The sequence below is a fragment of the Corylus avellana genome, chromosome 10, assembly GCF_965113065.1.
Source record: "Corylus avellana chromosome 10, dhCorAvel1.hap1.2, whole genome shotgun sequence".
NCBI lineage: Eukaryota > Viridiplantae > Streptophyta > Magnoliopsida > Fagales > Betulaceae > Corylus > Corylus avellana.
Window position 1 is genome coordinate 22,111,476 of NC_142499.1, and position 12,530 is coordinate 22,124,005.

The 12,530-nt window shown below is 35.4% G+C and overlaps 1 protein-coding gene across 1 annotated transcript; it reads left to right on the forward strand.

Moving 5' to 3' along the window:
- The first annotated feature begins 5,417 nt into the window (after nucleotides 1–5,417).
- On the forward strand, nucleotides 5,418–8,287 carry LOC132161941 (SEC14 cytosolic factor family protein / phosphoglyceride transfer family protein). Its single transcript, XM_059572165.2, has 4 exons — nucleotides 5,418–6,467; nucleotides 6,546–6,670; nucleotides 7,044–7,185; nucleotides 7,764–8,287. Exons 1-4 carry the CDS (start codon nucleotides 5,739–5,741, stop codon nucleotides 8,046–8,048), a joined length of 1,281 nt encoding a protein of 426 aa, XP_059428148.2. The 5' UTR covers nucleotides 5,418–5,738; the 3' UTR covers nucleotides 8,049–8,287.
- Nucleotides 8,288–12,530: the final 4,243 nt, after the last annotated feature.

A 12,530-nucleotide genomic window follows, 5' to 3' on the forward strand; every position in this document is an offset into this window, starting at 1 on the left:
ATGCAATGAACCGTTCATATAAAATGTACTCTAGATAAAATAAACCGTTCAAATAAAAGATATTGCATTCAATAGGTATTGCACCGAATCCCAATCATATAAAGAAAGAACATGCAAGATAACATGAAACTTTGGACACGGTTCAGACATAAATAAAGAGATTCAAAGGTAGGGTAACACCTTCGGCAAAGGTGGGTTAATTTGCTTTGTTTGGGCATGGCATGGGTCAAGACTAAGAATGATTGAAAGTAGTTGCAGAAAATTTTTAAGGTTTTTTATTTTATTTTATTTTATTTATCTTCTGGTCTACCAACCTTTGATATTTGCTTAAGGACAGAGTTTTCCTTCAAATTAGATTGGAGGAACTTTCTCCAACTCGGTCTATAAAAATAACACGTATCATTTAAACATGTGAGATGTACATGTTTTTTTTATCATAGGGATAAAGTTGGAATAAATAATATTAAAAACTCATGTGCATTTTATATGTTATTAAAAAAATATACACATGTCATTTTTATAAACTGAGTTGAAGAAAGTTCCTCCAACCAAATTTGGAGGAAAACTCTATCCTTTGCTTAATGAGCATTTATCCCAAATGGGTAGATTTAACCCAATCGGGTCTTCCTTCTTCTGTCCTCCTCGTTCCCATGCTTGAAGTGGTACGATGATGTTCTCCAACAAAGAAGCGTAAATTAAGAAAGGTAGCGAGGAAAATGATGTTTACTTTTTTTTGTTTCTATGTCCCGAAATCGATAGCTTTAATAGCAATATTTTCGATCCTATGTGAGCTGTAGTCCTTATTATGCACTACTGTGGGGTTTAGTCGTTATCGTGGGGGCATATAGAGTTACAATGGTCAATGATATTCATGGAAGAATCTTAAACTGGCCTGCTTTAATTTTCCCCTGCAACTACAATTGATACAAATTTGCTTTTAAAGCAATGAGTGTTTTTTAAGTCATTTAAATAAATAATAATAATGAAGAAAAAGAAGGTATTTCTCACATTGGATGTCACTTTTAGAAGTTGCTAAAAATTGATTTGTAAAAAATTTCGATCGAATTGCAGCGGCTGCATTTGACAAATTGTATTTTATTGGAATCTGTTGGCGTCTGTTTTTGCAAATAGCAATTGTACGTAAGCTTTGTTTTTTGTTTGTTAGATTGGATTGAGTGCAATTTGGTGTCTAGATAGACTAGATTGTAGTATGAGAGGCCTTTTATGGGGTTTATTTGTCGGAGCAAGTATTTGGACATTCAAAATTTGTTCAAACACACGGGCTATTGGATGCCTCTCTCAATTAATTGTCGTATGGCAACTGAAAACAGCAAAATCATAAGAAAATGAAAATATTATAACCTTGCATAGGCAAATTATAATCAAGAAAGAGTAATGTTATATATTACATTTTTATTGAATTTTGTTTATTTTTTTAACAATGATTTGTTCAAAAATTGATTAAGACTGTTACATTATGTTGTGGAAGAAGCAAGAACCAATAATATGTTTATTTACTTTTTTTTTTCTGTCTTTTCTAAACATTTATTTGGGACAATTAATTCATGTGTGACTATATGGCATTGCATGCATAGCCTTTTGTTGGTCTGGTGGGTAATGAAGCTACCTATTCTAGCACCAGAACTTAGCCATAACCTTATTCTGGAATAATGAGAAAGATGGAGCAGCACTTTGATGAACCATTTGCACTTACGCTTCTTCTTGCAGCAAATGGGGGGTCTAGCATTTACATCTCATTTCCTCTTAACAAGACATTCTCACATAGGTAATATGTTTCGACTTAAGTTTTGGTCGGTTTTAATTATAACTGAACCTGTTGAAATCGAGATATGCATTCCCATAAAGTAATACTATGAACTATATTTTTATCTTATAACAATTTCATAATACTTATAAATCTATTAAATCTACTAAGGACCACAGCTTTTGGAAAACATAGAAGTAAAGTACAACATGTTAGGTTGTTTTTGTCTGAAGTTAGAATGTTCTGCACACAAAAAAGAAGAAGGTGGTATAATTAGGACGCTTGAGACCTTTAGAAAGAGTGATGATTAAAGGGGATTTAATCAGTGAGGTTTGGTTTTTAGAGTCAAAAGTGATTTTGGTTAAAACCGAGAAAAGTTAAAAAAGAAAGAAAGAATTTAGTTTGATAATTTTGTATCATATAGTTTTGAACTCCAAACTTTTTTTACGAGTTCCCATGCGTATGTGAAATCTAAAACTGTACTTTATATAATATTATCCTGCCCTTTCTAGATACCAGTTCCCTCCAAAAGCCCCTAAACATGATCCATCCATAGGACAAATGGATAAAAGCCTTGTGCCAAAAAGAAAAAGAAACATCAAATTCTCCTTTTGTTTATTTTTTTAATTTTTTTTTTACATGACCGCAAAAGAAAGAGATGGAGATTCGAATTAGTGACCTCCGTTTTATTGGGCGTGGTCCTAACCAATTGAGCTGCCTTTAATTTAATAGAAGCATGTAATTTTTTAATATAATTATTAAAAAAACACGTGCTTCTTGCATGCTTGACTGAGATATGACAGTTTTATAGATTGGGATGAAGAAAAATTCCCAAACCTATTTTAAGGAAATTTATACCCTTTAAAAAAACTTAGTTTGGTTTTTAAAATTGTGCGTTTTTAAACACATCGATTATTTGACAAATAAAGGTGTTCTAATAAGGTTAATTAATTAATTAATTGAGATATTTCCCCCCCAATTTCACATTCTTTACGATTGCTGGCCAAGCTTGGTTATTCCAATAGACCCACATTTGTTTAGTGGTGAAAAGGTAGAGAGGAGAGAGGTGGGGAAAATGATTTTAATGGGGTCCAATGGTTAAGCATGACCACCATGCCTAATTGGCTTTAGTCGGATCCCCAGAAATTCTCTTTCTCTTATTAAGCCTCTTCCCCTTCCCCACACAAAAAACTATCTGTTTGGTTTTTTTCTTTCCTTCTTTTTAGAATCCAATGCAAATATTCCAGCTTTCCCTCAAAAGTGGGGCCGAAAGGTCCCCTTCCATTTTCAACATCCCTAACCCCTATCTCCATGTTTTCATACTCTCATTAAAACAACTAGTAAAGCAAGCTGTAAAGGCCGTCTGTCCATTTTGCCCCAATTCCGCGGGCACCCTCAACTCAAAGTTGAATTTTATTTATTTATTTTTTCTTTATTTTTATGGGTTAACCTCATATTTATCCTTTTAAGTACATATTATTTTTAATTTATTTATTGAGTAGGTTGAGCTTTCGTCATATGTTGGGGACATGGGTTCTTTTGTTTTCTTTTTATTTTTATTTTAAAAAATAAATAAATTGTTGCGTCTATGGCTATAGTTATAATTTTAGTGGTTTTTTTTAAAAAAAAAATGAGAAAACATGGCATGATAATCTCCAAAATAGGATGAAATTATTATCAAAATTACTTACTTGAATTAGGGTCCGTTTGGAAGTGCATTTTTAAACCAAATTGCAATTTTGGAGTATTTAAAATTACGATTTTAAAATCGTGAAAAAATTCACAATTTTTATAAGGGAAATGCTAGGTGTTCTTCTAATGTTCTATTGGTGTTATCTCAACTGTGATGGAGCTTTTAAAATTATCGTTGAATTTGAGATTATTATTATTGACTTTTAATTTATTGGTCATTTTAAAAGACACGTCACAGTTGGGAGGACACCAGGAGAACACTAAATGAACATGCACCTAGTATTTCCCTTTTTATAAGCTGACTAGGGGTGTTTATTTTAAAAAATACGAATTTAAACTAAAATCACGATTTCGCTTAAAACAATATTTGGCTCAATATTTACCTATTTGGCCATGAAACAACAATTATATGCTAATGTTATTTAAACACTCGATTGATAAAAAAAAAAAAAAAGTACTTCTTAACATGTTTTATCAAACGCTTATGCGATTTTAAAAAAGTAGCAATTTCAAAAACACAATTTTTAAAAACGCACTTATAAAAATCGTATTCCCAAACGGGCCCTTAATGAGAATTTAAATTGGAAATTATAGTTGATATGGAATATCTATACAACAAAAATAACCAGTATAAAATTGGCAAAACAAAAGAAAAAACCAACATAAAAGTATGTATAATGTGATGGGTATTATTAATTACGTCCCTTATCTTCTGGGCAACATTATTGTTAATTAATTCACTTGATAACAGATCCCACTATCAGAGTAAACTACAAGAAAGAAACATTAGATCAGTAGAAGCATGATTACTGTTTTCTGCTTTCACTTTGTCTACGTACTTACTATAAACCCCCTTTCATATTACAAACTTATATAAAATTATTATAATTTTACAATAAATTGACTAATTCAGCTATGTTATGTGTGAATGGGTGCACATGTATATACACGTATAAAACATAACATATAATGTATCCTGTCAATAGAACAATTACCTCACTAAAAACCACTTAATTAGAGAACAATTACGTGTTTATGCTATGTTACATGTGAATCGACGATTGATTGTTTACAAATTGCACGTGTGTAGACGTATGCATCTAACAATTTTTGTCTAACGATTGACGATAAATACTATTTTAAATAAATAGCTTATCCAATCATTTTAGCATGGTCTTGCTTCTAAGACTTTAAACAACAAAACAACCACCTCAATAAAAACTACTTAATTATAAAATAATTATGTGACTTAGCTATACTATGTGTGAATCCGTGATTGGTTGTGAATTGTATCCAACCAATTATAAAACTTTAAACAAGAGAATACCGCCTCAATAGAAACTACTTACTTATAAAATAATTATGTGATTTAGCTATGCTATGTGTGAATCCGTGATTGGTTGTGAATTGTATCCATCCAATTGCACATGAGTATACACGTATCGAGCAAAGAAATTTTGTTTAAAGAGATGGGTTATCCCAGCATTTCAGCTTAATTAGAGAACAATTATGTGTTAATTGGTTAAAATAAAGTAAACCCTGCCCCAAAGTGGAGGGCAAAACACAGTCAATTTTCTTTTTCGGTGTTTTCTTTTGTTTTCTTTGGACCGTTCGTTTGTTTGGAAGATTTTCAGAAAAGACAACACTGTTTTACTGTTTGTGTAGCCCGAAATTCGAGCTCGGGAGGCGTGTCACAGTGAGAGGGCCCCACACGTGGCGAGAAAAAAAAAAAGGGGGGGAAAAAAGAGCTGATGGGCAAAAACGGCAATTCGGTTTTTAATTTTAAGGCTTGTGGGTCCCACTTTTGACGCAATAAAACCCGTGCTCTCTGCACGGCTTACTCGTGCGCCGAGTCCTCAATTATTATTGCCCTCTCTACACTCCCACCTCCCACTCCCACTCCACAGTCCCACTCCGACCGCTCTCTTCCTTCCGTACGAGTAAACTGAAAACCGGCTCGGCTCGGCCGGTGGCTCGATTTTGAAAACCTATTCGCACCACCACAGCGCGTGTGGTCACACCCTCTCACATTCAAAATCCTATGCTTTTAAGCTGTTTTTGAATGTTCAAACCAGAATCGCGGCTCAAATCTCTCTGTTTCTGCTTGTGTGTGTCTGTCCCCACCTCTTTCTCTGGATAGAGAGAGCCCTGGGCTCAGAGCTTTTCGCAGAGAATCCAGAGCAGAGCTTCGTTGCATACATTGTCTCCTCCTTTCTCTCTAAACTCTTTTGCAATTTTTCACACAGAGATACCATTTGGGTCTCACTCGAAAAACCCATTAATGGAAGCCGCATCGCCCATCTCCATCCAGAAGAGCCCACTGCAAGACCTCCCAGAGGCGTCGCCGAAGCCGTACAAGAAAAGCTTGGTGACGACGCTGATGGAGGCCGCCACGCTCCGCTCTCCTTCCTTCAAGGAGGACACATACTTCGTGTCCAACCTCAAGTCCTCTGAGAAGAAAGCTCTCAAGGAGCTCAAGGACAAGCTGTCGGCCTCTGAAGCCGCTGATGCCTCCATGTGGGGCATTCCTCTCTTGGGCGACGACGAGAAGGCGGATGTGGTGCTTTTGAAGTTTCTGCGAGCAAGGGACTTCAGAGTCTCGGACTCGCTCAACATGTTGCTCAAGTGTTTGTCATGGAGGAGTGATTTTGGAGCTGATAATGTCGTTGAAGAGGAACTGGGTTTCAAGGAGCTTGAGGGTGTGGTAGCCTATATGCATGGCTATGACAGAGAGGGTCACCCTGTTTGCTATAATGCCTATGGGCTCTTCAGAGACAGAGACATGTACGAGAGGATCTTCGGCGACGAGGAGAAGCTCCAAAAGTTCTTGAGGTGGAGAGTTCAGGTGCTTGAGAGAGGAATCAAGCTTCTGCATTTTAAGCCCGGTGGTGTTAATTCCATGATTCAGGTCACCGATCTCAAAGACATGCCCAAAAGAGAGCTCAGGGTCGCTTCTAATCACATCCTCTCACTGTTTCAAGATAACTACCCCGAACTGGTCGCTCGCAAGGTAAAATTCCTATTTCATTTCATGATCTTTGTTTACTTTTCTTCTCTAATCTTTTTTTTTTTTTGTTGGTGGGTTCAGATTTTCATCAATGTTCCGTGGTACTTCAGCATGCTGTATTCAATGTTCAGCCCGTTTCTAACTCAGCGAACCAAGAGCAAGTTCGTGATTTCTAAGGAAGGGAATGTGGCCGAGACACTCTACAAGTAAAGTTCTCTCTTATCTTGCTGCTTCTTTTACTACTGTCAAATAATTACTATTACCCGCGGCGTTCTTTGTCTAGTTCCTGCTCTGCACTGAGTAATTTGATTGAGAATCTTCTTCATTTCAACGTTTTCTGCAAATATGTTTATGGTTCCGAGACGCCCTATGATTTCCCAGTCTACTTTTTGACATTTCTGGTTTTGGGTTTTTGTTTCTTTTGGTCAAGACAAGCTGCTTTGATTTTTTGCTGTCTCTGTACAACAACTCTGTAGTCTTTTCCTTCGTACTCTTTTGCGCGGTAATCTTCATCTTTCACCTTCACATTGTGCCTACTTGGAGCTTGTTTGCTAAGCTGGGTTTTGCTTTTCTGGACAGGTTTATTAGGCCTGAGGATGTTCCGGTTCAGTATGGCGGACTGAGTCGACCCAGTGATCTCCAGAACGGTCCCCCGAAACCGGCCTCCGACTTCACCGTTAAAGGCGGCGAGAAAGTTAATATACAGATCGAGGGGATTGAGGTTCCTTTATTATCTCTATTTATTTATTTTATTTATGGTCCTTTTTATTATATTAGTACTAAACTTAAATATCTATTGCAGACTCCTTAATATTTTTGCTTCTTATCTTCTATTTATTCTTCTCAAAATAAAAACATTAACAAACTTGTAAAAATATAATTAAAAAACACATTAATAAATAGATACAGATATCTCCATTAATTTTGCCCCCTGAATTGTTAGTGTAAGTGAACTCTTATGGGTCTATTTGCTGAGCAGTTCTCAGCAACCCGCCCTCCTATTTGGGCAAGTGGACTCTATTACTATCGATTCGAACAATCAATTACCCGTCTTCAACTTTTACTATAATTTCCTTAAAATTGAATTTTTTATTTAATCATTTTATCAATTATAAATTGGACTGACGAGATATCTTGTGAGGAGATTTGTAACAACACTGGTTGATGGGAAATGAGCTGGGTATCATTTGTTTACAACTTTAGTTTTGGATCATGGTCAAAGCTCTCTATAATATATATTTTCCCAAAATAATGGCAAAGAAAATAATGGTTTAATTGTAATGGTATTGGGTTGATTAGGCTGGAGCAACGATCACATGGGACATAGTGGTGGGGGGCTGGGAGTTGGAGTACAGTGCAGAGTTCGTGCCAAGTGCAGAAGGCAGCTACATAATTGCAGTGGAGAAGCCGAGGAAGATGGCCGCCTCGGAAGAAGCAATTCACAACTCCTTCACACCGCGTGAAGCTGGCAAAATGGTGCTCTCAGTAGATAACACTGCCTCCAGGAGGAAAAAAGTTGCTGCATATCGTTACATTGTGCGCAAATCCACAGCCATAGTACCATCTACCTACAACTATGCTTAATTAAATCAAAAGGGTGTTTTTTTTTTTAAAAAAAATTCTTGTTTATGTTCTTTTTGAGGGGTTTAAATCAATGCTGTTACTGCTCTGAACTTTACCTTAAAAAACTCTACTTGATAGTACTAGTGTAATGTATAAAAATTGGTGGCATTATATATTTTGCTTAGTGTAGAAGAAAAGCAGTTCAACTTTGCTTATGTCAGTACATTGCATCTGTTTGTGCCAGAGACACAGTTTTGCTTTGTCTTGGTGTTTGGTTGGTGTCTTTTGTTTCACGGCGGCGGTCCACTCTAACGACATGTAGCTCTCTCTAGAATAGAATCTTTTTTATTTCATTTGAACTGAATATTTAGTTAGTTATATTGAAGAAAAAAAAAATTTGTCTTTTCAATTTTTGAGGAGATAAAAATATTTTTACAATATAACTAATTTGATATTATTCAGTTTAAATGCGCACTAAAAAGGATCTTAAATTCTTAATTCCTTCTCTCTAGACACTGGATCTCATAGCCTAAATTCAGTCTATGCTGTAAATGATATAAATTTTGAGCAGAATTCACCTTAAAAACTGTCTTACAAAAAGGGGGGGGGGGGGGGGGTGGGTTGTGTTATGATAAAAGAGGATCGGTTGGTGGTGACAGTAAACAGAGTGAAATTTGCTTTGTGTCTGGCCCTTGGAAAGGGATTGCTTAATGGTCGCCATGCTTTCTCTGGTTCTCAATTGTCTCTTTCATTGAGGGGTGGCGTTGTTGGGGTAATCAAAAGTTGGAAAAAGCGGGGAAGAGATATTGACTGCCCTGCACTCTGGGGTTGCTGCTTTTGAAGGTTTTTGACATGATATGAGAACTACCATCCAAAAGATAACAAATGATATTCTCCGATTACAATGTTGGAAATTTCAATGAAGAAGACTGGTCGTAGCCTGTCGGTGTCCCGATATAAGAATAAAATTATATGTATTAATTGTAATCAAATCTACTTAATTAGATAAATTAAACTCTTCGACTCTAATTTATTTCCCGTTTTGTCAAAATTGATCACTCCATTATAAGTCATTCTCTATGGTCTCTTTCATTCAATCAGGATGTTGTTGTTGTTGTTGTTGGGGTAATCAAAAGTGGGGATGAGATATTGACTGCACCATAGGGGTTGCTGCTTTTGAAGGTTTTGTTTGACATGAAATGATGCTACATCCAAAATGAAATGAAATGATTTTTCTGCAAATCTATGATGGAAATTACCATGAAGATGATGGGTCACGGTCTCACGTTTTAGAAAGCGCAGGGTTCGAAAATTGTGGTGTGTTGTCGAATTTTGTTGATGACTTTCTTATGAAATTTGTTTTCGTCTTCATTTCTTTCTGTTGGACCTTTTGCTTAGATTTAAATGCAATCTATTTACTTGGTTGAGGAAATTTTAATACCCCATCACCAATCCTCAGCACAAAATTGACCCAAACGTTTTGGGTGGGTTTGTCATGTGTTTTGGAAGAAGTTTTTTTTTTTTTTTTTAATTGAAAAATATTTTAAGGTGACATAAGAGTAATGTTAGAAATTTTATTTTTATCTCTGTCTCCAAGCTAATTAGTAGTTACCTTGAGTTGTTGATAGTGTGGAATAATGATGAAATAAAAGTGAATTTGTATTTTTAAAAATGTTTTGTATTTGAGTTATTTGCTAATGTTAAATGAAACCTTAAGCTTAATGTAGGGCTGACAATTTAACCCACGAACACAACATGTAATTTTAGAATTATGATTTAGGTTAAGCGGGTTCAGATCATACAATAAATGTGTCGTGTTTGGGTTGGCAGATTAACCGGGTTGACATGAACCCGACATATGAACCCGTTTTGCCAGCCCTACCTTATTGTATTGAACCATAATTGCGTGCAATATGTAGCACATTGTGTGCTATGTAATAGCTTTAACATGAGCAAATTTTAAATGAATGATTCCATCCAAGGGACAAGAGTAGCCAAACCACCACTTTCAACAACCATGTAGTTTGGCCACTCTGATATCCAGTTTAGAAGCAACATAAAATATAAAGAGAGCCCCTATGGTACGGACCATCTGCAAACTACCACTTTTACAGCACCCAATTAGCATGTGCCACATCATCATTTAAAGTAAATTACAAAAAACCAAAATGAGAACAAATACAGCAAATCAAACTGGAAAAAAAAAATACTAAAAAGACCCTTGGCCGCCAAACCCAGCAAACCCACAGCCGGCATGGGTCTCATCGGCCATGACGCACTTTCAAACCTACCGTGACCCGACGAAATCCGCTTCGAAACCTGTTTTTAAGGCCCCAAAATCCGTTTCTAATACCTTAAAACTTGTTTTTTTATTTAAATCTAAAACATAAAGGTAGAAGGTTAACTCTTTAGAGATTTTATTACCCTTAAGACCGGAAACCGACGTCGAAGAGAGGTGACCCACACCATGGGTCTGGCGAAACCCACAACAGACCCGCGGCATGGGTCTGTCGTGGTTCACGAAAGGGTCTAGCCAGACCCCTTCTCAAGTTCTTTTAGCTTTTCTTTTTTTTTTTTCTGTCTCAAACAAATCTAGTGCATGTGGGCTTAGGTTATGTTGGTGCAATTTTTGAGTTTTTGCTTAGGTGTCAGTCAGGGATTGGGGGCTCTAAAATAGGGGTTTTAAGAATGCTTCTGACCAAAGTTAAACTCAAATATAAAATAATGTATTTTTTTTTTTTTTTTTTGTAATTTAAATTATTCATTTTTATTATTCCAATTGTATAATAACATTACAAAGTCACATGCATATCTTACATATATACCAAAAAAAAAAAAAAAGACATAATTAGGAAGTTACAACAATATTCACCAAATTAAGTAACTACTATAACAGCAAACTAAATGTAGGCTTAAATAGTTAGCCGGATAAATCCATTTAGGCATATTAATGCAGAATTAAATAATGTGTGGGGGTACCTCTCACCTATTTCTTTCTATTTAATAGTGGCACTGGTGGGGGCCGTTGGTTGGTTTCTTGTGCAACAAAGAAAGTGGTGTACACCCTCAATTATTATGGTACCTTATGTTGCTCATCAGGTGGCACTATGTCTCTCTTCCCCCCTATTCTATTTGTACCATCACCACGCTTTCTACTGTCATCTTTTTTTATTATTTTTTTTTAAAATTTTTTTTTGAAAAGGTGGCATGTGATGTAAAAATAAAAAATTATTTTTGTGTTGTGAAATAGTATTTTTGGTCCGTTGTTTGTTAATATTTTTATTTTAATAATAGAAAATAAAAATTTTAACGATATAAAAAGACTTGTGTGTTTAGCAAAAGACTTGAAAAAGGGAGTTGATTAGAACTGTAGCAGATTTGATTGATGTGAAAAAAATAGTAAGAATATTTTGTGTTAAAAAGTTAAAAAAAAAAAAAATTATTTTGTAGTGATTTTTATATTTAAATAGTAATAAAAAGTGATTGATATAATATAAAAAGTAAAAATATTAGAGTTAATTTTGAGATAAATTTTTTGGGTTTCGTCTAGTCCAGTTGAGTCCTTCGGCAAACATGCTGTAAAGAAAAAGACATTCTCGGAAGTTAAACTTAACTACTTACATATTGTCTATGAACACCCTCACATTTATAAAAGTATAATAAGAGTTTAAAAGATTCTGGGGGTCCAGTATTATTTTATTAGGGGTGGCTTGTGCATATCAATAGATTATTATGAGATATATGAAAATTAAGAAAGAATAAAAAGACCATGGCCACTCTGGTCTACATGTGAGGCTCCGCCAGTCGGCATATTAAATTGGAATTCCCTAGTGTCTAAACCTATAATTACAAGGCAAATATGAGATTATATTTGGAAAATTGAACAGATTATTAGATAAAATAAGTTTATTTTGGTTTTTAATTGCACTTTGTTGAGAATCTCTCTTTTTATTTAACTTGGATTCAGTTTGGGCCAAATTTCAATTAGGATTGGCACACGTGTCAATTATATATCGATATGCGACACATCTCAATCCCAATCAATTCGGATCCAACTGAAATTTTTATAAATTTTTTACATATTTAAATACCAAAATGATGTTTCATGTATTATATATGATGTCTTCGAGAGATAACTCAATCAGCTGAGACCACGTCTCATAAAATTGATATTTCTAGTTCGAATCCCCCTTTCCCTCTTGTGTAGACATATATATATATAGGCGGTTAGCGGTCAGCTGTCCCAGGCCGAATTTCAGACACGATTTTCTCACGGGCCACCTGTTGGCCCATTAAAACCTGCACTCCCCTAATCAACCAAGTGATGGGCCATTGCCCATCACCTGCGCTCCTCATTGACCCAGAAGATGGGCAATTGAGGCCCATTTATTCAGGTCCTTCTAAGAATGCTTCAACTTTTACAAAAAAAAAAAAAAAAAAAAAAACCACAGCATTGGACCCCCCATTTAAGGGATAATGTAGCTAATGTGATGGTAAACTTGG